This window comes from Asterias rubens, chromosome 14, assembly GCF_902459465.1.
Source record: "Asterias rubens chromosome 14, eAstRub1.3, whole genome shotgun sequence".
NCBI classification, from domain to species: Eukaryota; Metazoa; Echinodermata; class Asteroidea; order Forcipulatida; family Asteriidae; genus Asterias; species Asterias rubens.
Window position 1 is genome coordinate 2,854,073 of NC_047075.1, and position 25,555 is coordinate 2,879,627.

The window sequence follows — 25,555 nt, forward strand, 5'->3', positions numbered from 1 at the left end:
GGTGCTCTTTACCATGGAGAAAATGCCTTGGTGCCCTTGCCCTTTCCAAAAACAAAGCATACAGGCCTAGCTAGTTGGTTGCCTTCCTGTCGCCTGTAAGAATTTCCAGGTTTCACAAGCCCCCAAGGAACATGGTTTTTTATGTTCAGTACATTCGTTGTGGGTAGTGCTTAGGTGGGCTTGGGGACTCCAATCTCGGCTTCTGCAGCGGTGACACGTAGGACTTATGTCGAATGGAATACGCAGGATCACAATCTCTACCTGTTTTTAAAGGCAGTGGACACTATAGTGGTAGTTACTAAAAATAAGTATTAGCAAAAAACCTTTGGTAACGAGTAATGGAGAGCTGTTGATAGTATAAGACTAGTGAGAAACGTAGTTTTCCACAAATTTAATTTAGAGACCTCAGATTAGATTTTGAGGTCTCAAAATCGAGCATCCGAAAGCAAACAACTTCGTGTGACAAGGTTTTTTTTCTTCTTCATTGTTATCTTGAAACTACGACGACCTATTGAGCTCAAATTTTACAGATTTGTTATTTTTAGCATATGTTGAGATACACCTAGTGAGAAGACTGGTCTTTGATAATAAGCCATTTGCGAGTTAAATTTGAATAATGTCTGATACAATGCAGTTAAATGCACCCTTTACATTTGAATTCCTCAGACAATCAAGACAGTTGCTACGCCATGTGATTAGTAGTCTTGGTTCAGGACTCTCCTGGATTTGTCACAAGAGGTCGCGCTATCACCCCCAACACGCTAACAACCACGAACCGCTATCACAGGAGAGTCTTGGCACATTCGTTAAATCTCCCCCCCAAAATGAAGGGGGGGGGGGGGGTCTCTGCGGGAAACGTACGCACGCGCATTATGTTTCCCCCGATTTTGGGGGGAGATTTAAGACTCTCCTGTGATAGCGGTTCTCGGGTAATAGCGGTTCGTTGTTGAAAGCGCGTTGGGGCGCGCCCTTTTGTGACAAATCCAGGAGAGTCTTGAACCAAGACTATGTGATTAGAGGCAAACTTTTGTATAGCAACCTCCAGAATGAGCAAACCATGGTACCATTGTGTCATACACATCCATTCAGAATTGTGTGTGGGTGTTCACCGGCTCTTACGTAACTACGCAAAAGCTTGTCCCTAATCACTTGGCGTAGCAACTGTCTCGATAGTCTGAGGAAATCAAATGTAAGCGGTGCATTGTAACTAAAGCGAGTCATTGTACCAGACATTATTCAAATTTAACACGCAAAATGGCTTATTACCAAAAGTGTCCAGTGTCTTTAAAGGGAAGGTACATGTTTGGTAATTTCTCAAAACAAATATTAACTTAAAAACTGACTTGGTAGTAGAGCTGTTGATATTATAACACATTGTGGGAAATGGTTCCCTCTGATGAAGGAATGTAGTTTTTGAGAAAGAGGTAATTTCTCACTAAAATATTAAAAGACTTCCAGCTAAAAGTATTTTATTCCAGCTGAAAGCACACAAATTCGTCCAACAAGGGTGTTTTTTCTTTCATCATTTTCTCGCAACTTCGATGACCAAAAAATTTAGCCCAAATTTTCACAGGCTTGTTTTTTTACGATTATAATGGGATACACCAAGTGAGAATACTGGTCTTTGACAATTACCAAATGTGTTCAGTGCCTTTAACTGACCTTTCCGAGAATAGCAATCACTCTCTGACGTCTGGAAATTGTGAAGATCAAAACAGTCATCGTAGCAATCACCCCTTGCAACTTTCTGCTCTTCAAGAAGCCACAATTGCTCGTCCTGAAGATGGTGTCTGGTGGGTATCTCTGCATGGTATGGGATGTAGGCAACTCTGTTGGTTTGCTCCTGAGAGTGGGCTTCAAGGAAGTAGGAGTGGTCTTGTCGATAGTGAGGCGGGTGTTGCTGATGGGAGCTGTTGACAACATCCAAGATATCCCTAGGATCCTGAGGAAAAGAATTTGGATGAAACTGAACATTGAGAAAATAGAATAGAAGGATTGCAATACACGTCATCGACCGCCATCTTTGATGTATTAACAAGGGAAAATTTCACTTGCAGGGCGTACACGCGTGCGCTTTTCCCTTGTTAATACATAAAAGATCGATGGTGGTCCATGATACTAATTGCAATCCATCTATTAGCCGTTGCAAAGTGCTTACCAACCAAAAGAACCTATGGTTGACTCTATCACAGTGCCAAGGTTGTACAGTATGATCCTTTTGTATGTATTCTGAAAGCAAAATTATCGTACTCAAAAGAGTCATCAATCGTACAACCCATAATATACATGTTACACGTTTACACACACTCACACACTCAGTTGACCCAAGTTGTTGCATTGCAGCATGTTTGAGTCAGGCTCTATGTCTGACACGCCACACGACTCTATCCTGAATACAGCTGATTAGCTCCTCCTTGTTAACACGTTTAAAAGGCTATAATATAACTTAAGCCTTATGAAAAGTGTACAAGGCCTTGTGTACCTGAAAAATGGTACAAGGCCTTGTGTACTTGTCAAATTTTGCACGAAGAAAAGGGAACAAGGCTACAGCCTTGTCTACCTGAAAAGCATAAGCCAATTTTGCCCGAAAAAAAAGGGAACAAGGCTACCTGAAAAGTTTAAGCCTTGTGTACTTGTCAAATTTTCCCTAAAAAAGTGTACTAAGGCAAGCCTTGTGTACCAGAAAAAGTTTTGATACATGTGTATGCTCACCTGTTGTTGATAGATGTCATGGTAACCAGCCCTCCAATCAGGATGCCGGTTAGGTTGCTCAGTGTGCCAATCAGGACATCTGTTGGATTGCTCAGCTAGTCTCTCTCTCATCCCTGCTTCTCTCAAAGCATGGTGCCAACCGCTAGTAGACTCGGTCAGTCTTTCGTAAGAACGAGCCCGCCAATCTTGCTGACTGATCTCTTGCATATCTCTCAACACGGTGGGTATTTTTTCGATAGCCCCAACCGTCCCGTCCTTGGTGACGCCCCACGTGTAGGTCGACTCGGATGGCCTGTTGCTTTTTAAGGCCTGCCAAACATTACCGGACTCTACTAGTTGATCCCTTGATGTCATTGACTCCCTAGTTTGCCCACTCTCCTCAGCCTTCCTAAGGAATGGCAGGGTATCGGTGATGCTGTCTACTGCCCTCTTGTGACAATCTGCTGTATAGGCTGCGTGTGTAGTAGTTGGCACCATGTGTATATTCTGAATGAGACAGAAATAGGGTAATTGATTTAAGGCTGAGTGATAGACACGGAGCAAGATCGTTTCCTCAGCTCACGTCATATCAATCTTCTTGCCATGCCACACAAGGTAATTTAGGATCCATCTAAAGTTTACAGCATTTTCACGCTCATACAAAGTGTATGAAGGGTATCAGGGGGGGGGGGTGTCAGGGCACTTCTTTAAAATTAATAATTTGGCTGTTTACTGTTTGGAAATTCTCCTGAAAAAAATAGCGAGTTGAAATTGAATTGGATTGAATTTGATGATGCAAGTGTACAAGTTGGCACACTCCAGTCAGAGTATGTTATGATAAAGATATTGGACTATAGGACCATTGCAGATTTGTCTTTTGAAATAAGTGGTAAAATAACAACTATTTTGGTAAAAAGTTAAATGCATTTCACATACTCGGTATCAAGGACAAAAAATAATTGTTTACTTTTAGTCTAAAAGCTTACCGATATGAAGTTCATACTTAACAGGGTCTATGTACTTTGTGTAGGAAAAACAAAACAAAAGTCTACAGATTTACACTAAACTTACACAGTATGAAGATAATGATAGTAGAAAGCTTTCTTGAAAATATTACTAGCTGAGGTGCTGTAGTTTTTGAGAAAGGAGTAAAACAATGTCATGAAAATAATTTTTGTTTCAGTGATCATGAGACGAAAATTATTTTAGCATTTAAAAACATATTTTCATGACAATGAAAACTACAGCACCTCAGCAACTAAATTTTAAAGTTACGCTTTCTACTATCATTATCTTCAAACGGTGTAAATTTAATGTAAATCTGTGGACATCGTGTTAGTACCCAAATCCTTTAAAGCTATTTTTATGTGAAAGAGTTCTTTCTATATTTTGCTATTCGAGATAAACCTTATCGGCTGCAGGACTCTTTACCTTGTAAGGCTGGTATTGCCTCAGGTCCAATCCTGTGCTCTCCTGGGACAAGGAGTACACTGCGGCCCCATGGACAGGTTCAGCTTCAGCAGAGTGGCCTGGGATGTAGGTCGATGGCGCTTCGTGGGGATGAGTCAAGGAATCTGATGAAGCTGGTTGATTTTTCTCTTCTGGAAATATACACAACACAGGACTTGCATGATTTTGTATGGGTCAGATAATTCTTGGAGGCAACAGAGGCAGTCAGCACTAGCCCCTGGGGCAAATTTCATAGAGCTGCTTAAGCAAAAAATTTGCTAAAGCACGAAAATAGCTCGCTTATTACTGGCCAAATGTCATACCATATATTGCTTGTGACTGGTATTTAGCTGTTGTTTACTTTAGCATAACAATTGAGTTGAGTCTTGGCCGGTACTCTGATTTTACTAAGCGAGGATGTTTCTGCTTAAGCAAATTTGTTTGCTTAAGCAGCTCCATGAAATTGTGCTTGATGGCGGGACTGACAGTTACAGACGACAACAAGAGCAATGGCAATGTGACACCCAAGTGCAAACATCATCTGCCAAGAGTTTCCTTCCCTTAAAATATTACTTGCTGAGGTGTTGTAGCTTTTAAGAAATGAGTACCACAGTACAACTTCACAAAAAAAAACGTTTTCGGTCTCAGTGAGCCAAAAATTATTTTAGCTTGTACAACAGATTTATGCGGCTTTCCTGAAAACATTGCTGTGATTTTCAAAAACTTGAGGAATAATGAAGTGAGTGGGGATTCATGTCATGGTCAAAAACTGCAATTACAAAAGGTATCAAAACCCTTTAAAGACACTGGACACTATTGGTAATTGTCAAAGACTAGTCTTCTCACTTGGTGTATCTCAACATATGCATAAAATAACAAACCTGTGAAAATTTGAGCTCAATCAATCGTTGAAGTTGCGAGATAATAATGAAAGACAAAAACAACCTTGTCACACGAAGTTGTGTGCTTTCAGATGCTTGATTTCGAGACCTCAATTTCTAAATCTGAGGTCTTGAAATCAAATACGTGGGAAATTACTTCTTTCTCGAAAACTACAATACTTCAGAGGGAGCCGTTTCTCACAATGTTTTATACCATTAACCTCTCCCCATTACTCGTTACCAAGTAAGGTTTAATGCTAATAATTATTGTGAGTAATAACCAATAGTGTCCACTGCCTTTAAAGAATTCCGACATGGACTTCCAGTCAGTGTAGGATTTCTCTGAAGTTGGGGAAATAAGCAATTACTTCAGACACTTACCTTCCTTTGCAGTTAGAATCGCATCTACTCTAGATAGGGTGGAACTAGTGTCTCCTCCCGAGCTGACAGAGTGACAAATACTGGGAAAAAAGTATAACAAAATACAGAATGTGTTGAAATAACAATAGAAGCTTCTTATTTAGCGCTCAATCCGTCACTCAGTGATGCTCAAGGCGCTTTAACAAACATTCATAAATACCTAAGACAGTTTATCCATTCTGGTTGGTCGAGAGGGCATCACGAGGGGTTGTTTGAACGAATGATATAACACCAGTAAAAAGTGTTGAAACATGGGCGTGACACACGAGCTTGCACCTGTGCTTATAAGACAGTTTCTTCATTCCTATTGGTTGAGAGCAACGGCTGAAACAGTTGTGCCACATCGGCATTTCCTTATAAGGAGTTGTTTACCCAAGGGCGGCAGAGGGCTTTACCATTTCATAGCTGGAGGGGTGTTGTGTTGAAAGAAATCATTGAACAATTATAATTTTCGCATTTATTTTACTTTTTGACCAAAAAGTGTTGATGTTTTTGACCGAAAAGGTATTTATGAATGGGAATCAAAGAGTATTGAATCTGTTTTCAACTAGTGGTTTAAACCCGCTGAGGCCTGGTTCTTGATATTTTACCTCGACTTTGTCTCGATAAAATTATCAAGAACCAGGCCTCATTGGGATTAAACCACTACTTGAAAACCTCTTCACCACACATTGATTCCCTTAGTATTTCCTGCAAAAAGGTTGGCTAGGTTTAAGTTTTGAGATCTATTCCTTTTACACACATGTAGCACCATGCAATATGCTGCCAATCAAACCAGGAACACCAGGGAGAACCCCTTCTCATTTTGATAAGTGCACTGGGTTCTTTTACATGTGTTAATGTACACAACACACGGAACCAACGGCTTTACGTCCCATCCAAAGGACGAAGCAATGGAACACCTGGGAATTAAACCCCTTGTCATTTTGATAAGTGCACCGGGTTCTTTTACACATGTGAATGTACACAACACACGAAACTAACTGCTTTTTGTCCCATTTGAAGGACAAAGCAATGGTTAAGATTCTTGCTTAGAGACAAGTTTCACGACTGGGACTCAAACCCACACTCTGCTGATCAGAAACACCAAAGAAAAATTATGTTGTAAGCATAGAGTTATATATAAGAACTAGAGGGCGCACTTGCGATGCTGCTTGTACAAATGCGACGGGACCGCAAGATGACAAGCGCGCCATTCTGTACGCGCGTTGAATATGAAATACACGTTTGAGTTTTTTTATTGAACGCTCACGCGATGCTGTTTGTTTAACTTACAAAATGTGTGGTGAAGAGGTTTTCAACTAGTGGTTTAAACCCGCCGAGGCCTGGTTCTTGATAATTTGACCGAGCTGAATTCGAGGTAAATTATCAAGGACCAGGCCTCGGCAGGTTTAAACCAGTAGTTTAAAACAGATACAACACACTTTGATTCTCATTCATAAATACCTTTTCCGTCACGCCCATGTTTCAACACTTTACTGGTGTTATATCATCCGTTCAAACACCCCCACGTGATGCCCTCTCGACCAATCAGAATGGATAAACTGTCTTAGGTATTTATGAATAAGGTTTATAAACACACACACAACAACAAGCAAACAAACAACAACATACCTGTTTCTCTTTAGCATTTTCAATAAGTCCTCCTGCAGTTCTTTGAAATAACCTAAAGGAAAAAAAGACACAACACTTGAAAGATAATAACAAAAATAATAATGAGCCATTGGTATAAAGCGCAAAATCACAATGAAGTCTCAAAGCTCTTTTGAAATGAAAGAGTGAAACCAGGAAAATACAGATGGAACTGTACTGCATACAATAAAAAATACAAGTTATTTCACAAAAAGTTGTGTCTTCAAATTAGACTTAAAGACACTGGACACTATTGGTAATTGTCAAAGACTAGCCTTCACAGTTAGTGTATCTCAACATATGCATAAAATAACAAACCGGTGAAAATTTGAGCTCAATCAGTTGTAGAAGTTGTGAGATAATAATGAAAGAAAAAGCACCCTTGTCACACGAAGTTGTGTGCTTTCATCAGAAGCTTGATTTTGAGACCTCAAATTCTAAATCTAAGGTCTCAAAATCAAATTCGTGGCAAATTACTTCTTTACATCAGAGTGAGCCATTTCTCAAAATGGTTTATACTATCAACCTCTCCCCATTACTCGTTACCAAGTAAGGTTTTGTGCTAATAATTATTTTGAGTTATTATAGTGTCCACTGCCTTTAAAGCCATTGGACCCTTTTGGTACAGAAAAAAATAATAAAAGTTCACAGATTTACAAAAAACTTACAGGGTTTACAGAAGGTAGTGGTGAAAGACTTCTATTGAAATATTATTCCATGAAATGCTTTACTTTTTGAGAAAACAGTAAAACAATATCAATTCTCGATAGCGAGAATTTTGGATTTATTTTAAACACAGGTCATGTCACGGCGAAACGTTATTTTCTCCCGACTCCGATGACCGGTTGAGCCTAAATTTTCACAGGTTTGTTATTTGATATAGAAGTTGTAATACACAAAGTGTGGGCCTTGGACAATACTGTTTACCGAAAGGGTCCAATGTTCTAGAGAGGAGCTTTCTTTTGTACTATTAGGAGTGAGTTCCAGAATTCAGGAGATGCAACCTGAAAAGATGTGTGCCATGCTTAAAGGATCAATCATGTTTGCCATGCTTTGGTTGGGCTAAGTGGTCCACAAAGTCGGTATGATGGGAGGATGCCAGAGGAGGGCATTATGGATGGGATGCCGGAGGGATGCAATCGTTCCGTGGGCCGACCAAGGGTGGCTGGTGTTTACATGGAGCTGTCCATACACCATACAAGTATTTTGCACCCTGATGAGACCTCTGAAAATCACTTCAGTATAGGCACGTTACTTGTGTGGGATTCGAACCCAGGATCTTTGCCATTCTAGTCTATAGTTATCATGATAAATTATCTACTAATAACCTCTCCCTGAAAAAGCCACCTTTATGTCAGATCGAAGACAGTCCATAGGCTAAACAAAATCTATAGGCACGTTACTCTTGTGGGATTCAAACCCAGGACCTTTGCCATTCTAGTCTATAGTTATCATGATAAATTCTCCACTAACCTCTCCCTGGAAAAGCCATCTTTATGTCTGATCGTAGACAGTCCATAGGCCAAACAAAATCTATAGGCACGTTACTCTCGGGGGATTCAAACCCAAGACCTTTGCCATTCTAGTCTATAGTTATCATGATAAGTTAACTACTAACCTCTCCCTGGAAAAGCCATCTTTAATTATGTCTGATTGAAGACAGTCCATAGGCCAAACAAAATCTCTAGGCACGTTACTCCTTTGCCATTCTAGGGCTGCAGTTATCATTATAAATTCTCCACTTACCTCGCCCTGGAAAAGCCATCTTTATGTCTGAACGAAGACAATCCATCAGGTCATGGCTGATCTCCTTCAGAGGTAGATCCTAAAGACAGAAGTAAAATGAAGATTTGGAAGCTGAAATTCTCCTTTCCCTTATGAAATAGTCTTATAAGATTCTTATAAGATTCTTATAAAATTCTTACAAGATTCTTATAAGATTCCTTTACGATTCTTATACAATTCTTACCCATGTTCTTATAAGATTCTTATAAGATTCTTATAAAATTCTTACAAGATTCTTATAAGATTCCTTTACGATTCTTATACAATTCTTACCCATGTCCTTATAAGATTCTTATAAGAATCTTATAAGTATCTTATAAGGATTTTATATGCAAATTAGTAGGATCTTATACAAATCTTATAAGAATCTTATAAGAATGTTAAAAGACCCTTTTAAGGTTGTAAGTAAGAATCTTAAAACAATCTTATAAGAATCTTATAAAAATCTGAAATTCTCCTTTTAAAGGAACACGGTGCCTTGGACCGGTCGAGTTGGTCTTTGAAATCTGTTTGCAACCGTTTGTTATAAAATGCATATGATTAGAAAGATATTTAAAAAGTAGAATATCATGATCCACACAAGTATCACTCGAAATTACGTGGTTTTCCTTTTACCTAGTCGACAAACACAGTCAGCCATTTATGGGAGTCAAGTTTTTGACTCCCATAAATGGCCGACTGGGTTTGTTCGCAAAGTAAAAGGAAAAACATGCAATTTCGAGGCAAATGTGTGTGGATCATTGTATTCTACTTTTAAAACATCTTTCTACCCATATGCATTTTATAACAAACGGTTACAAACGGTTACAAACGCTTTTCAAAGACCAACTCCACCGATCCAAGGCAACATGTTCCTTTAAGAGAAAGTATGTTTAATGATCAAATTTGTGGCTATTGACAGAACTCAACAGGGCCAATTTCATGGCTCTGCTTACCGTAAGCACAAAATCGGTGCTTACGGAAGCAGGGAATTCTGCGTTACGGCAAGCGTATTTCACGGGTTAGCGGCGAATTTCTGCGCGTGCGTACTCCACGTTCCTAGGCATTCTACACTTACAAGGCTAGCGCAGAAATTCGGCCCTTGCACGTAAGCGGGGAATTGTGATCGTAAGCGCAGAATTCGGCGGTAATTAGAGCCATGAAATTGGGCCCTGACGTCATCATCAGACTAATCTTGGATGCGCCATTTTGGTGGTCAATGTCACCGTCAATGTGCGATATTCAGTGAAGTGTGCATTTTGACGAAGCGGCGTTTACACATAAACCTATTGACCACTAAAATGGCGCCATGTGTGACGTACTTGCAACGGGTCAACAACAACTTTTGGTTAGAAGTCTACGACAGAATAGTATCAAGCAGTTAGAGAAACATTTCACTTTTACATATATTATGAGTACAATGTAAATGAGATAAAAGTTTTTACGACACAAAATCACAATTTAGATCGTTTATTCCTATTAAGAGCACCGAATTCAAACTCTGGTGTTTCTGATCAGCAGAGTGTGGGTTCGAATCCCCAGCCGTGACACTTGTGTCCTTAAGCAAGACACTTCACCATTGCTTCATCCTTCGGATGGGACGTAAAGCCGTTGGTCCCATGTGTTGTGTAACGCATGTAAAAGAACCCAGTGCACTTATCGAAAAGAGAAGGGGTTCGCCCCGGTGTTCATGGCTGTGGCTGCTTAATGCGCCGTAGCACCTTGTAAGGTGCTAACTAATTGGGTCTCAAAATTCATTACTGCAATAACCTATCTTTCTGAAAGCTTGTATATACTCAGCGTCTTGAGTACCTTGTTTGGTAGATACGTGCGCTATATAAGACTTTGATATTATTATTATTATATTATAATCAATGCAGATTTTCAGTGATTACTCAAAAATGCAACCACCTTGTGAAGTGAAATTTTCTGAAAATCAATGGCAATAAAAACTTACTTGGTAAGAAGTTCAGCAGATTTGGAAAGTATAAAACATTTTGAGAAACTTTTCACTTTCAAGGAACGTTACAGAATTGGTAAGAAACAAAAATCGTGAATATTACAGATTTACATAAAACTTACATGGTCTAATGATGATGATAGTAAAAAAAACATCCCTTGAAATATTTATGTCTGAAATGTCATATTTGATGAGAAATAAATAATCTAACTTCGCGTTTGGAGTTTATCGCTCAGTGAGCGTTTTATTCATTTTTATTTTGGCATCGATGCAGTGCAAAATTTGTAATCGGTTTTTTCACTATTCTCTCGTGACCCAGATGGCCGATCGATCTCAAACTTCAACAGGTTTGTCAGTTTATGTATATGGTGGATTACATAAAGTGCTTACACTGCTAGCAACTGTTTTGTTAGCAACAACCAATTCTGTAATGTTCCTTTAAATCCATGACCAATCTATGACCAAGCGCAAGTACATAACATGTACATCTGTAGAGTTATTAGTCATAGTGGGTCTGTGTCATGCCACTGCCAAGCAATTCTGTTTTTGTCAATGATTAATTCTCTCTGTTGTTCACTAACCTTTGGAAACTCCTCATTCGTGCTTGCCTTTTGTCGACAACCATCCGCCTTACTGTGTGATCTGCAAACAGAATTGAAACTTCAATTTTAGAACGCGGTGCCAGTTTTATATAGAGTCTTGATAATTCTTCTTCTTTGTCAATTAGTTCTCTTGGCCTAGAATGATGTGTAAATTTGAACTCAATTGGTCGTCAAAGTTGCGAGATTACTATAAAACACTATTACTCAACTACCGTGATCCCCCTCTCGCTCCCGCCTCTCCGCAAACATTACTATCGTCTTGCAACAAGAATGTAGTGAGAACAAGTTCGGTGTGATGGGGATACATGAATGTATACCCGGCAGCCAGGGAAGTTCTTTATATAATTTGCCACAACATCCCAAAAAGTAGTCTGCACACGTTGGTTAAAACTTTTGTATTACTGAGTTTGGACTATTGTTGTTTGGTTTAGGGAGGCCGATACAACACACCTAGTAACCTGTTGAATAGACTATTGAAAAGAGCCGCCAGATTAATCCTTGGTTGCCCCTACCAACTTCCTCGACTGATATGTTTAATAAATTTAACTGGTGAGCTTTTGCCGAGAGAATTTAACAATAATTGTTCTCTTGTATAAATGCATTCATCATCTATGCCCAGAGTACATTTCACCAACAGCTGTTCCACTCGACAAAATGACAACCTTATCTCTGAGAGTTCCCATGGCAAAGACAGAAAGCTTGTGCTCAAGCTTTGCCTTTTCTGGGGCCAAAATGTGGAACGATCTGCCAGTAAGTCTGAGGAAAATCGAGTCTCTGTCAAGTTTTAAAACTGAGCTTTTTCAATTCTAAATCATTTAATTTATACTCTGTACATATTGTGAGTCAAGTTTTATTTGTACTTATTGGCAGTTTTCCCGCCTTTTATAATTGTACATTCATATAAATCAAATTCTATTGAAGTTCCTGAATATCTATATAGGGACGGGTTATTTATTTATTTTTTTAACCTCCTCTTACTGTGACAGTTTATAAAATTTACTCTTGTGATATTTGTTTGTTTAGACTCTTATTTTTGTTTATGTTGCTTTTAATTTTCCGTAACATTCTTAGATATTTTTGGGGTTGAACAAAGAATTGACTAGAGTGGGATTCGAACCAACGACCTCCGGATTAACGTGCCGGCGCTCTACCAACTGAGCTATCTAGCCCTATATTGGCGGTGTCCCTAAAATAGGGACACCGCCAATATAGGGCTAGATAGCTCAGTTGGTAGAGCGCCGGCACGTTAATCCGGAGGTCGTTGGTTCGAATCCCACTCTAGTCAATTCTTTGTTCAACCCCAAAAATCATTTACAAATTTACCCAGTCAGTTTCCCTTGTGGTTTATATTGATATTCTTAGATATTTACGTAATTTTTATATCGTAATTTTATCAAGTGATTTTAGGTTTACTTTTAATATGTTAGTTTGTTTTCAGGGCCCAAATGGAACCAGTTATTTTTTACTGATTTGGCTTACCCTGGGTTAATAAAGAAAATAAATAAATAAATATAAAGTTGTGCCATGGTCACCCAGTTGTACTGAAAACGACTCCTACCTCGGCAATGATCCAACAGACGGTAACTGACTTGCTCTAATCTCCGTACTGACCACTGGTGTGATTGGGCCAGTGCTTCCAACCAGAGAGTCGTCAAAGCTTGGTGCATTGTGTAGAGTCCGATCAGAAGTGCTCAAGATCTTCTTCAGGTCATTCTCGACCGCTTCTTTGACACGATCAGAGACAAAAAGTGGAGCTTCAAGAAATAAAAAGAAGAAAGCGATTTAAGATGATTCATAAAGCTGAAAAGTTTAAACAATTACCAAATATATTGTGTGCAAATGGGAGTGTCGTGGCCGAGCGGTTAAGAGCACTGAATTCAAACTCTGGTGTTTCTATCAGCAGAGTGTGGGTTCGTATCCCCAGCTGTGACACTTGTGTCCTTAAGCAAGACACATAACCATTGCTTCGTCCTTCGGATGGGACATAAAGCCGTTGGCCCAATGTGTTGTGTAAACGCATGTAAAAGAACCCAGTGCACTTATCAAAAAGAGAAGGGGTTCGCCCCGGTGTTCCTGGCTGGATTGGCAGCATATTGCGCCACAGCACCTAGTAAACCATTACATACTGTGCTTAAGGATTAGGTCTTATATCTCAAAAATTCGCCCCACTCCTTGCAGTAATAATACCTGGCGCTTTGTATCCTTTTGCAAAAGGCGCGTTATAAATATGGTTATTATTATTATTAAATAAGTGAACTGTCGCAGAGTATAATCATGGGGTAAAATTCTTGACTATTCTCACCCAAATCAAAAAGACAGTTTCTCAGCGTCAGTTTGGAAAAGTTTGGCGTGTATTCCTGTCATCTGATGTGAAGTGGTTAAGAGTGTAACTAATTAACCTTGCTGAACTGGACCCAATTTCATAGAGCTGCTATAACAACAACGTTTTGGAAATATCGCGGAATATCTGGCACAGTAATCTTCATGCAGGAAAAATAATCCTTAGTTGGTCATCGGAGTCGGGAGAAAATAACGGGAAAACCCACCCTTGTATCCGCACGCTTTGTCGTGTCATGACATTTGTATAAATAAATCCGTAATTCTCGTTATCGAGAATTGATATTGTTTCAATGTTTTCTCAAAAGTAAAGCACTTCATGGAATAATATTTCAAGAGAAGTCTGTCACCATTACCATCTGTAAACCCTGTAAATTATTTGTAAATCTGTGAACTTTAAAAAAAAATTCTGTTCCTAAAGTGTCCAATGGCTTTAAACAAGAGCATCAACCTAAAAATTAGTCACCTGTCCGTGAGCCTTCAGAATATTTGAATATAGTTGATGTTTGCTGTCTCATGTTAAAGGCACTGGATCGACACCTTTGGTAATACTTGTCAAAGACCAGTATTCTCACTTGGTGTATCCCAACATCTGCATAAAAAAACAAATCTGTGAACATTTTTACTCAATTGGTCATCAAAGTTCACCAGGCTTGTTGCATAAATTTGTGTGCTTTCAGATGCCTAAAAAAGGCTTCAGGTCTTTTATAAATTTGAGCGAACAGCTCTCCATTGCTTGTTACAAAGTAAGTGATGCTAACAATTATTTTGAGTAATTTGGCCTACCAATAGTGTCCAGTGCCTTTAAGCAAGTCAATGTAATTTTACATGTTTTTATGTGACATTTTTTATGTGACATTGTCTGCCGTAATTTTAATGGATGTCTGCCTCACGCCTGTCAACCTTCATTAGGATTCAAAGCCTGTCAATTTACATTTAACCGTAATCTCTTTCGACAAAAAAATATTAGCGCAGATTCGTTTATTCCATCACTGAGCTTTGTTGTGTTAAAGGCAGTGGACAATATTGGTAATTACTCAAAATACTCAGCATAAAACCTTACTTGGTAATGAGTAATGGGGAGAGGTTGATAGTATAAAACATTGTGAGAAACGGCTCCCTCTGAAGTGACATACATGTAGTTTTCGAGAAAGAAGTAATTTTCCACGAATTTGATTTCGAGACCTCAAGTTTAGAATTTGAGGTCCCGAAATCAAGCATCTGAAAGCACACAACTTCGTGTGACAAGGGTGGTTTGTTTTTTCATAGTTATCTCGCAACTCCGATGACCAATCGAGCTCAAATTTTCACAGGTTTGTTATTTTATGCATATGTTGAGATACACCATGTTAGAAGACAGGTCTTTGACAATTACCAATAGTGTCCACTGGCTTTAAAGATTCTAGGTATGGTTTTTGGCCGATTTGAACATAAGTTTAAACTAAAAATTTAAAATGGTAAGGATTTAAGAAAGTTACAGCTACAGGAGGTTTTTATATTTTGTTGTGGTAATGAAACCAAGGATGTCTCATACGTGCAAGTCAACTTAAAGGCAGTGGACACAATTGGTAATTGTCAAAGACCAGTCTTCTCACTTGGCGTATCTCAACATATGCATAAAATAACAAACCTGTGAAAATTTGAGCTCAATTGGTCGTCGAAGTTGCGAGATAATAATAAAAACAAAACACCCTTGTCACACAAAGTTGTGTGCTTTCAGATGCTTGATTTTGAGACCTCAATTTCTAAATCTGGGGTCTCAAAATCAAATTCGTGGAAAATTACTTCTTTCTCAAAAAGCTACGTTGCTTTACAGGGAGGCGTTTCTCACAATGTTTTATACTACCACCCTCTCCCCTTTACTTGTTACCAAGTAAGGTTTTATGCTAAAAATTATTTTGAGTAATTACCAAATAGTGTCCACTGCCTTTAAGCGCAGTCAATGTTATTTTGAAGATGGGACATTTTTTGCCATAATTTTAATGGATGTCTGCCTCAAGCCTGTCAACCTTCATCAGGATTCAAAGTCAGTCAATTTACATTTAGCAGAAAATAAACATAAGCGCCGATTCGTTTATTCCATCACTGAGCTTTGTCAGGTTAAAGATGCTAGAGTATGCTTTTTGGCTGATTTCATAATAAAATTTAGACTAAACATTTTATATGGTAAGAATTTAAGGAAGTTAAAGCTTCTAGCACATATCTGTGCAAAAAGGGTGTTTTTTTTTTCATATCTTCTTGCAACTTTGAAGACCAATTGTGTAAAAATTGTCACAGATTTGTTTTTTAGGCATATGTTGGGATACACCATGTCAGAATACTGATCTTTGACCCAAAGGTGTCCATGGGTCCATTTCACAAAGAGTTTAGGACTAGTCCTAGGAGATATACAAATTGCATGGCTAGTCCTAAGTTAGGACGAGTAACTGGTCCTAACTCGAGATAAGACTTGTCCTAACTCTTTGTGAAATCCACCCCAGTGCCTTTAAGTTTCTACATACATTAGTCTCATCAATTGTGAACGTGACCAACACAAAGATAAATCAATCTCCAAGGTTCTGCATCTCTAAATGAAATCATGAGAAATCGACACAGAGAGTTTAGCGCTCACCTCGGTAGACTTTGTCTGATTTCTTGCCCTTGTTGTAAATTCCAATCGGCCTCTGGGAAGATAGAAAATAAAAGGTTGTGATATGTTGCTATGTTTAAAGGTAGTGGACACTATTGGTAATTACTCAAAATAATTATCGGCATAAAACCTTACTTGAGCAATGGGGAGAGGTTGATGGTATAAAACATTGTGAGAAACGGCTCCCTATGAAGTGACGTCGTTTTCGAGAAAGAAGTAATTTTCCACGAATTTGATTTCGAGACCTCAAGTTTAGAATTTGAGGTCTCGAAATCAAGCATCTGAAAACACACAACTTCGTGTGACAAGTGTTTGTTTGTTTCATTCATATCTCGCAACTTCGACGACCAATTGAGCTCAAATTTTCACAGGTTTGTTATTTTATGCATATGTTTAGATACACCAAGTGAGGAGACTGGTCTTTGACAATTACCAATAGTGTCCACTGTCTTTAAGGATTTCCGATTCCCGGAGAGAATCTCTTTTACATCTGATTTACATCTTCGTCTCTTCAGGCCTCTATCAAGCCTTCTTTTTTGGAAGGGCAAAGGGCGCTAACAATAATAATAATATTAGAGGATTGGAATGACTGTATTCTTCTATTATTATTATGTATGTATTCTTCTAGAGACCCTTTATGATATGTTTCAGAAAAAAAAATAGAAGATTGGAATGAATGTACTCTTCCAAAAACCAATGATGTGCCATCCCTTTATGATATGTTTCTTGAAAACTAAAGGATTGGAATGAATGTACTCTCTTCCAATAACCAATGATGTACCATCCCTTTATGATATGTTTCTTGAAAACTAGAGGATTGGAATAAATGTACTCTTCCAAAACCAATGAGGTACCATCCATTTAAAATATCTTTCTTGAAAACTAGAGGATTGGAATGAATGTACTCTTCCAAAACCAATGAGGTACCATCCATTTAAAATATCTTTCTTGAAAACTAGAGGATTGGAATGAATATACTCTTCCAAAAACCAAGACGGACCATCTCTTTATGATTTTTTTTTTGAAAACTAGAGGATTGGAATGACTGTACTCTTCCAATAACCAATGATGTACCATCCCTTTTTGATATGTCTCTTGAAAACTAGAGGATTGGAATGAATATACTCTTCAAAAAACCAAAGATGTACCATCTCTTAATGACATGTTTCTGAAAACTAGAGGATTGGAATGAATGTACTCTTTTAAAAAACAATGATGTAAGTGTCTTGGCCGAGCGGTTAAGAGCACCGAATTCAAACTCTGGTGTTTCTGATCAGCAGAGTGTGGGTTCGAATCCCCAGCCGTGACACTTGTGTCCTTAAGCAATACACTTAAAGGCAGTGGACACTATTGGTAATTACTCAAAATAATTATTAGTGTAAAACCTTTCTTGGTGACGAGTAATGGGGAGAGGTTGATGGTATAAAACATTGTGAGAAACGACTCCCTCTGAAGTGCCATAGTTTTCGAGAAATAAGTAATTTTCCACACATTCGAAATCAACTATCTAAACGCACACAACTTCATGTGACAAGGGTGTTTTTTTCTTTCATTATTATCTCGCAAGTTCGATGACCGATTGAGCTCAAATTTTGACAGGTTTGTTATTTTAGGCATATGTTGAGATACACCAAATGTGAAGGCTAGTCTTTGACAATTACCAATAGTGTCCACTGCCTTTAACCATTGCTTCGTCCTTCGAATGGGACGTTTTAAAAGCCATTGGTCCCATGTGTCTCTTTGATTCAAAATCATGAAAAGTCTGTCAAAATCAACTTAATTTTTTTTTTTTATGAAGGCCACTTCAAGGTGTGGGCTACAATTTTTTCCAGAGGCCGTTGCCACCTACTCCTAGGACTGAAACAGGGTAACCCCTTTTAAAGTCCATACGGATGTAGGCATGGGTATCGTCAGTCCGAAGCCTGGCCGGTAGAGCAGAAGGCACTACCTCCCCAATTTTACGTAGCAAGCGTCACGACTGGGATTCGAACCCACACTCTGCTGATCAAACACCAGCGCTTGAATCCGGTGCTCTTAACCGCTCGGCCAAGACACGCTACAAACTGCCACCAGGGGCACGTTGCCACCCACTCCTGGGACTTAAACAGGGTAACCCCAAGCACAGTCTGTAAGGATTTAAGCACGGGTCATTCACTAAAAGAGTCTGGCTGGTAGAGCAGAATACAATACCTTCCAAATGTTTTTAAAAAGCAATTATGCTGTAGTGCCTTGCTAAAGCGCACAAAATTTCATATATTTCATATTCGAACCTAGAACCCGCTGCTGACAATACCAGAGCTTGGGTTCGGTGAACTAGATCGTCCGACCATGACATGCCACATTTAAATATTGATGTTTCTTACCGTGAGTCTGCCCTGAGTTATGATGGAAGTCTGTTGAGTTTGCTGCACCCCATTGTCAATTTGAGAATGCTGTCAAAAAGAAAAACAATTCAGAATTTATTTTATCAACTTACTGTGTCTTATGGTGCTTGTATGAACAGGCATTAAACAATTGTTTGTCATTGTATTTGGCTTGATGGGAGGTAAGGGGCAATTCAAAATATTAAATCATCAAATATTTTAACAGCAAAGCTTAAAGGCACTGTACAAATTTGGTAATTGTCAAAGACCAGTGTTCTCACTTTGTGTATCCAATCATACGCATAAAATAAAAAGCCTGTGAAAATTTGGGCTCAATTGGTCATCGAAGTTGCGAGAAAATGATGAAAGAAAAAAAACACCCTTGTTGGACGAATGTATGTGCTTTCAGTTACTACAGGCACCGATAGATTTCCATGACTATGGCCTAGATAATGCGCGCTAATGCCGCGTCCAAAAATGCATGAACCAAAACACACACAAAAGAGTGACCCTTAATTCATTATTCTTTGACAGATTCAAGCCAACAAGCAGGGGAAGAAAAGAATCAATAGATAAAGTCAATTTGTAACATCGGCCTCGATTGATTGAAATGACAAGATGGTACATCATCAAATAAAAATAGCGCAAGTCCTTGAGTTTAATGGATTTTTCTGCGGACAATACAAGAGTGATATTATCCGTGTTAAACATGGACTACTGGATGATTGAAGAGGCTATGCATTGTGGAATTTTAATTTCAAAACCGAACGAGCGGGATTGAAAATCATGTTATGAAATATTGGGAACAATCTGAAGGCTCACTGATTCATACACAAACCAATCAATCCTCCATGAAACTAATTGCATTTGAACTTGTTTATGGGATTTGTTTGATTTAAAGGCAGTCGACACTATTGGTAATTACTCAAAATAATTATTAGCATAAAACCTTACTTGGTAAAGAGTAATGGGGAGAGGTTGATAGTACAAAACATTGTGAGAAACGGCTCCCTCTGGAGTAACGTAGTTTTCGAGAAAGAAGTAATTTTCCCCGAATTTGATTTCGAGACCTCAGATTTAGAATTTGAGGTCTCGAAATCAAGCATCTGAACGCAAACAACTATTTCCATCTGGAAGTTCACTGATTATAAAGAACATACCAGTACCAATCCTCCAGAGAAAAATTTCCATCTGGAAGCTCACAGTTGGTTCTAAAGTTCATACTTAATTTAAAGAGGATGTCATAATGATCTAAGCAAGTATGTTGCTCTAAATAGAATCATGAACTCTCACCAATTTTTGGGGAGGGCTCTCCACAGATTTGATATAAAGAGGGAGGTTGCTGTATGAATTAACATGTTATGATGAGGTAAATAAAACCCTGTTCAATAGTTTGTGGTTAGAGACAATGTTGGATGAGGACTCACCAGTGAAATTTCCTTAGCGCGCTTGATATGCTTCCTAAATTCTGTCCGTTCATGTGGATCAACCTTTAAATACAAACAAATAAAAACAACGATCAAATCAGTAAAATTTTATTTCTAATCCTAAATATTGTGTTTTATTTTCTTTCAGCTTAAACTAGCACCCTTCTTAAAATATCCTTTGTTTTGGGGGTAAAATTGCTTGAAATTCATGTAATAATAATCAATAGTCAAAAGTATCTGAAAAATTACTGTATTGAGCGGAAGGCAAAGTGGTGCAATCATATGATGAGACAGTGAGGCCTACCCAGCGGCGCAGTTATAAATGGTGTGCCTACAGGTGCAATTCGAGGCAGAGGCTGCCCTGAGCTGCGCTGGATAGACAAAGTCACAAAGTGGAGCGGCAGAAGCGTAGGAGAGTTGAGAAGAGCAGGGTTTGAAAAAGATCATGTGATGGCGGTGCCTCCAGGAGTGCGCCCCCATTACAATTTGAGGATAAGGCGTCCACGGACGTAGGTATTTGCCAAATGATGATGTATTGAACACACAATGATGAAAAGTGAAAATTATTGTCAGAAAATTAGACAGTAAAAATGAACTATGTCCTAGCATATGGTCAGAGCTATTCTACATGCAGCTTGGGAAATGCAAAGCACACACAGTTTTTTAACTCTAGGCCTCAAAATCACCCACAGCAATGGCACTTTTGGGACAAAATGGTTGCTTGTATTGGAACCTTGCAGAGGGCACCACAGAAAAGAGCGCGAGGCACCCTCAGCAAGGTTCCAATACAATGTTACATTTTGTCCCCATAGAGTGCCTCTTGCCAGAGGAAACTTACCGTGTCCCTTCAAGTACGAAATTCAAGGCCTGCAACTCCCTATTAAACTGTTAAAAACACTGCACAGCTGATAGATCTCCCTAAGGTTTATCGCGAATAGCAAAATATAAAGAGAGCGCGCTGAACCCACACAGAGATATAAGGCCATGCGAGTGCACGTCCTGCATGACAACATGCGCCATAGTCGTCAAATGCCCCCTCTGCCTACCCATAACGCAGTGCGGTTCAGAATCGTGAACCTTATGGGCTATATAGAGGGCCATGTGAGTACCCTCCCCCCCTCCAAGACAGTACCCACAATTATGGGAAACTTTGGGGAAATGTTTGAAGGGGCACCTTGGGAAACGTTTGAAGGGGCACCAAGGCCAAAACCTGGGCAACAAGGGCCATTGCTACCTGGGCCCAATTTCATGGCTCTGCTTACAGTAAGCACAGAATCGGCGCTTACGGAAGCAGAGAATTCTGTGCTTACGGCAAGGGTATTTCACGGGTTAGAGACGAATTCTGGCTTCTGCGCGTGCGTACTTCACGTTACTAGGCATTCTACGCTTACAAGGCTAGCGCAGAAATTCAGCGCTTGCACGTAAGCAGGGAATCGTGACCGTAAGTGCAGAATTCGGCGGTGAGCAGAGCCATAAATCGGGCCCAGGTGAACTGGGTCAATAGTCTACATGTAGGCTACAGGGGATTACAATGCATCCTACCTGTTGCTGTTTCTGACCAGCTCTAGTCTTATTCCTCTCTGTGCGTGACTTCCGCCTTTTCTCCTTCTGATAGCTCGTCTTATGGCTCGCGTCCCGATGGTGGCGATGCTGACATCTTACTACTGGGTTGTCCTTGTCTTTAGCGGGTTTTACTGTTTCCTTCTTTGCTTTTGTTGTTTGTTTTTCCGGAGTCGTCGTTCCGCAACTTATCATCACGTCATCGCTGTCGTACAAATTGTATTTGTAGAAAGTTTCGGACGCTGTTTTGACTTGAATGAAGAAGGAGAGGTAACCCACACAAAATTTTAAATCAGGAAGGTTTTTTTTTATAGCTTTTTTTTAATAATAGTTATAATAGTGGCCTCTTAAAGACAGTGGACACTCTTGGTAATTGTCAAAGACCAGTCTTCTCACTTTGTGCATCTCAACATATGCATAAAATAACAAAACTGTGAAAATTTGAGCTCAATTGGTCGTCCAAGTTGCGAGATAATAATGAAAAAAAAAAACACCCTTGTCACACGAAGTTATGTGCTTTCTGATGCTTGATTTCGAGACCTCAAATTCTAAATCTGAGGTCTCGAAATCAAATTCGTGGAAAATTACTTCTCTCTCGAAAACTATGTTACTTCAGAGGGAGCCGTTTCTCACAATGTTTTATACTATCAACCTCTCCCCAGTACTCGTAACCAAGCAAGGTTTTATGCTAATAATTATTTTGAGAAATTACCAATAGTGTCCACTGCCTTTAAAGAGCCCCTGTCCGTCAGCCATGTTGCTCATGGCGCTTTACAAGCAAAATATATAAAAATACAAAACAAAGTACAATATATCTTTACAACATCGACATAACAAATTGACTAGAAGAGGTAGATTGTTCCAGAGAGATGGGCCAGCGTGGGAAAAGCTGTGGTCACCCCAAGAGTGCCCTGATTTTAGTTTGTTACAATTAGATTAGTAGGATTTGAAACTTTGCATGGTGGAAATACGATATGGAAAGGTTTGCGGTAACACCATGTAATGACTGTCTCTAATGAGTTGGGGTGGTTCTGAAACGAACCGTTGGTTTTAACTCAACGTTTCAATTAGTATGCTCTGATCGTCTTCTGGAGAAAGCTGGTCTTCTGGAGAAAGCTGGATTGTTGTTGAATTTCTTAGAATTTTGGTTTCATAAACAGAGAGATTTGAAGATGAAAATTGATTTGTCAAAAATATATATTTTTTTTTTACCTCCTGCTGTCTTTGAAATTGTTGGAGTCCTTCTCTTGACAACAATATCTGCACATCGGGACGTTGTAGAGCCTCGAAATACTACGAGTTTAAAAACAAATAAGGTATAATAGTTATAATAATTCATAAAGCGGGTTAATATTAATAATAATAATTAAAAAGCACCATCTATCTAAGACTAAACTTATTCCGAGGCGCATAAAACAAACAAAGCTAGTAACAACACAAAAATACAAATTATGAAGCTTGGAAAGAAATAAGGGTATGTTGCATAAAAATGCTGAATTACATAAACATGTTGGCAAAAATAAATGGTTAAAAACAGACAGAAAGTCAATCATAAGAAATTTTGAATAGGTGGGTTTTTAGCAGAGTTTTGAAGCAGGGTTCGTGCGAATGTGATTCAAATTTTGCGGTCACAAATTTGCGACGAATAATTTGAAGGAGTAGAGATGTGGACAACATCTGCGAAACATGCGCAACAAAAACAGAGCTGCGGCAACAAAATGCGATTTGCAATCGCATTCGCAGGAATGGACTGGACATCAAGCGCAAATTGTACATGTAGGTGCATAGCCACGATCGTTGGTACACTTTTTTTCTTGTCTATTGCAGGGGTCGAATTTGCCACTAGCCCGCTACTACCAAATTGACAGCCGGGCTACTCATTAACCAGTTTGATAGGCTGATGGGCTAGTGGAAAAATAATGCATAATACAATATCACCAATAATAATGACCTGTGCTGATGGTAGTGTAAAATGAAATTCTTTCGGTGACAAATTTGTGCTGTGACTCAAGACGTAATGTGTTTTTTCGGGCTACAAAAATCTCATCAAGGCTACTAACAATTATGGGTTACTAGCCCTACTGACTTCCATGAAAATACACTTAATTTCAACCCCTGTATTTTTATGAATAACTGTTTGAAAACCCCGATGCAGAAGTTATCTCAATTATTTAAATCAATTACCAATAGCTGCGTCAATTATGAATAAATCCTCAGTTTATTTTGACACAAGGTCTGCAAAGAGTTACTCAATATTTATTGGTTGCTCGTTTGGTGTCTTTTGTCACAAAATTGAACCCATGTTTGTGGGTGTGAACAGGCATACCCAGAACTGTGCGGACTTTTACTCAATGGAACAAAGGTACCGCAAACATTTTCTTTGTTAAACTGGGTCCCCACTTTAGAACAGGGGATAGAACAACAGAAGCAAGTTCCTGTAACAAGTAGTCACTACTAAATTGAAGATCAAGACACAAGATCTGGAATTTCGTCATGTTCGTTTTGCAAAGGGCACTTCCCACTGGAAAATCTTACTGTCTATGGGGAACTTTTTAAGAATATTTCCTCAAAATGGGCCCAACTTCATAGAGCACAAAAAGTGGCTAAGCACAACATAAACTGGTCACGGGTGGCTACACGGGGGTTTGGCGTTGTTTTGGCTGGTGCATTTATTTTAGTGTGCGGGTCTTTTGTTGCTTTGTATTTCTGACTTAACTTATTTTGTTATTTATATAGTTTTGATATTGATTGTGTATTCTTGTATTTGGCCAGTGGATGTCAAGTTTCTATGTTTTTTAACCTGGACAATAAATAAATCTATTCTAATATATTCTATGCTTACCAGAATAAGGTTACCAGCCAAATTACTTTGTCAATTACGACATTTCAATGTGGTATTCTGCTAAATTTTGCTAAGCACACACGTTGTAAGCAAAACTACACTGGCTCCATATCTCTCAACGAATCATCTTAAAGCTGATGCTCACTGTCCACAAAGCACTTAATGGCAAGGCTCCCCACTATATTTCTGAACTTCTTCAAGTTTACACTCCATCAAGGAATCTTCGATCAAGTTCTATGCTTCTCCTCATTGATTGAACCCAAGTCTCGACACTCATGGGGAGACAGGTCTTTTTCTTCAGCTGCGCAACGCATCTTGAACTCTCTACCACTTAATCTTAGATCTTGTCTTTGTACCACAACATTCAAATCTCTTCTCAAAACTTATCTTATGTCACAGGTTTTCAAGGACTAATTTTGTTGTGTCTGTTTTTCTTTGTTTTGTTTTGTTGTTGGTTTTTACTGCGCCTTGAACACTTAGCAGGGGGTGGATACGTGCGCATTACAAGTCTTATTATTATTATTATTACTATTAAAATTGTCAGCTCTTAAAAACAGCTCTATGAAATGGGGCCTTGGCACCAAAGAGTTTAACAGTCTGGGGAATCTTACTTTTAAGAGCAGCTTCTCTAACTAGTGGTTGGTTTGTTGTTGCATCCATACAGCTCAGCTTAATGTGAAACTTGTTTTATAGGAAGAAACATCTGTAGCAAGACAGGGAAAACAAAGAAGACATAACAAACTAGCTGTCTACAGAAACTAAATTGGATTTGTTCTTAAAGCCATTGGACCCTTTCGGTAAACAGTATCATCCAAGTCCCACACTTCGTGTATCACAACTTATAATAATAATAATAATAATAACAAATTCTTATATAGCGCATTTCACAATAACCGTATCAATGCTCTTTACATTAGTGCCCTGGTCATGGGGCCAATAACATCCCTGTAATGTTTCTCAGCTCCCTAGGGAGTATACAGCCCTGAGCTGCCTGTAAG

General features: G+C 38.9%; 1 protein-coding gene across 1 annotated transcript; it reads right to left on the bottom strand.

The window, feature by feature from the left end:
* On the bottom strand, positions 1–25,254 carry LOC117299558. Its single transcript, XM_033783107.1, has 15 exons — positions 25,169–25,254; positions 22,928–23,008; positions 21,698–21,966; positions 20,156–20,218; positions 18,729–18,797; positions 16,348–16,399; positions 12,958–13,153; positions 11,379–11,439; positions 8,820–8,898; positions 7,056–7,107; positions 5,403–5,482; positions 4,123–4,292; positions 2,713–3,198; positions 1,663–1,942; positions 1–261 (listed from the first exon to the last, which is right to left on the bottom strand). Exons 1-15 carry the CDS (start codon positions 25,215–25,217, stop codon positions 146–148), a joined length of 2,103 nt encoding a protein of 700 aa, XP_033638998.1. The 5' UTR covers positions 25,218–25,254; the 3' UTR covers positions 1–145.
* Between the last annotated feature and the right edge of the window lie 301 nt (positions 25,255–25,555).

Excerpts from the sequence above, each read along its gene's own strand:
- LOC117299558 (XM_033783107.1), bottom strand. The coding sequence starts at position 25,217 with ATGGATGCAACAACAAACCAACCACTAGTTAGAGAAGCTGCTCTTAAA. Across the intron at positions 8,899-11,378 it reads CGAATGAGGAGTTTCCAAAG|GATCTACCTCTGAAGGAGAT; the intron begins GTTAGTGAACAA and ends TTCTGTCTTTAG. Across the intron at positions 1,943-2,712 it reads ATGACATCTATCAACAACAG|GATCCTAGGGATATCTTGGA; the intron begins GTGAGCATACAC and ends TCTTTTCCTCAG.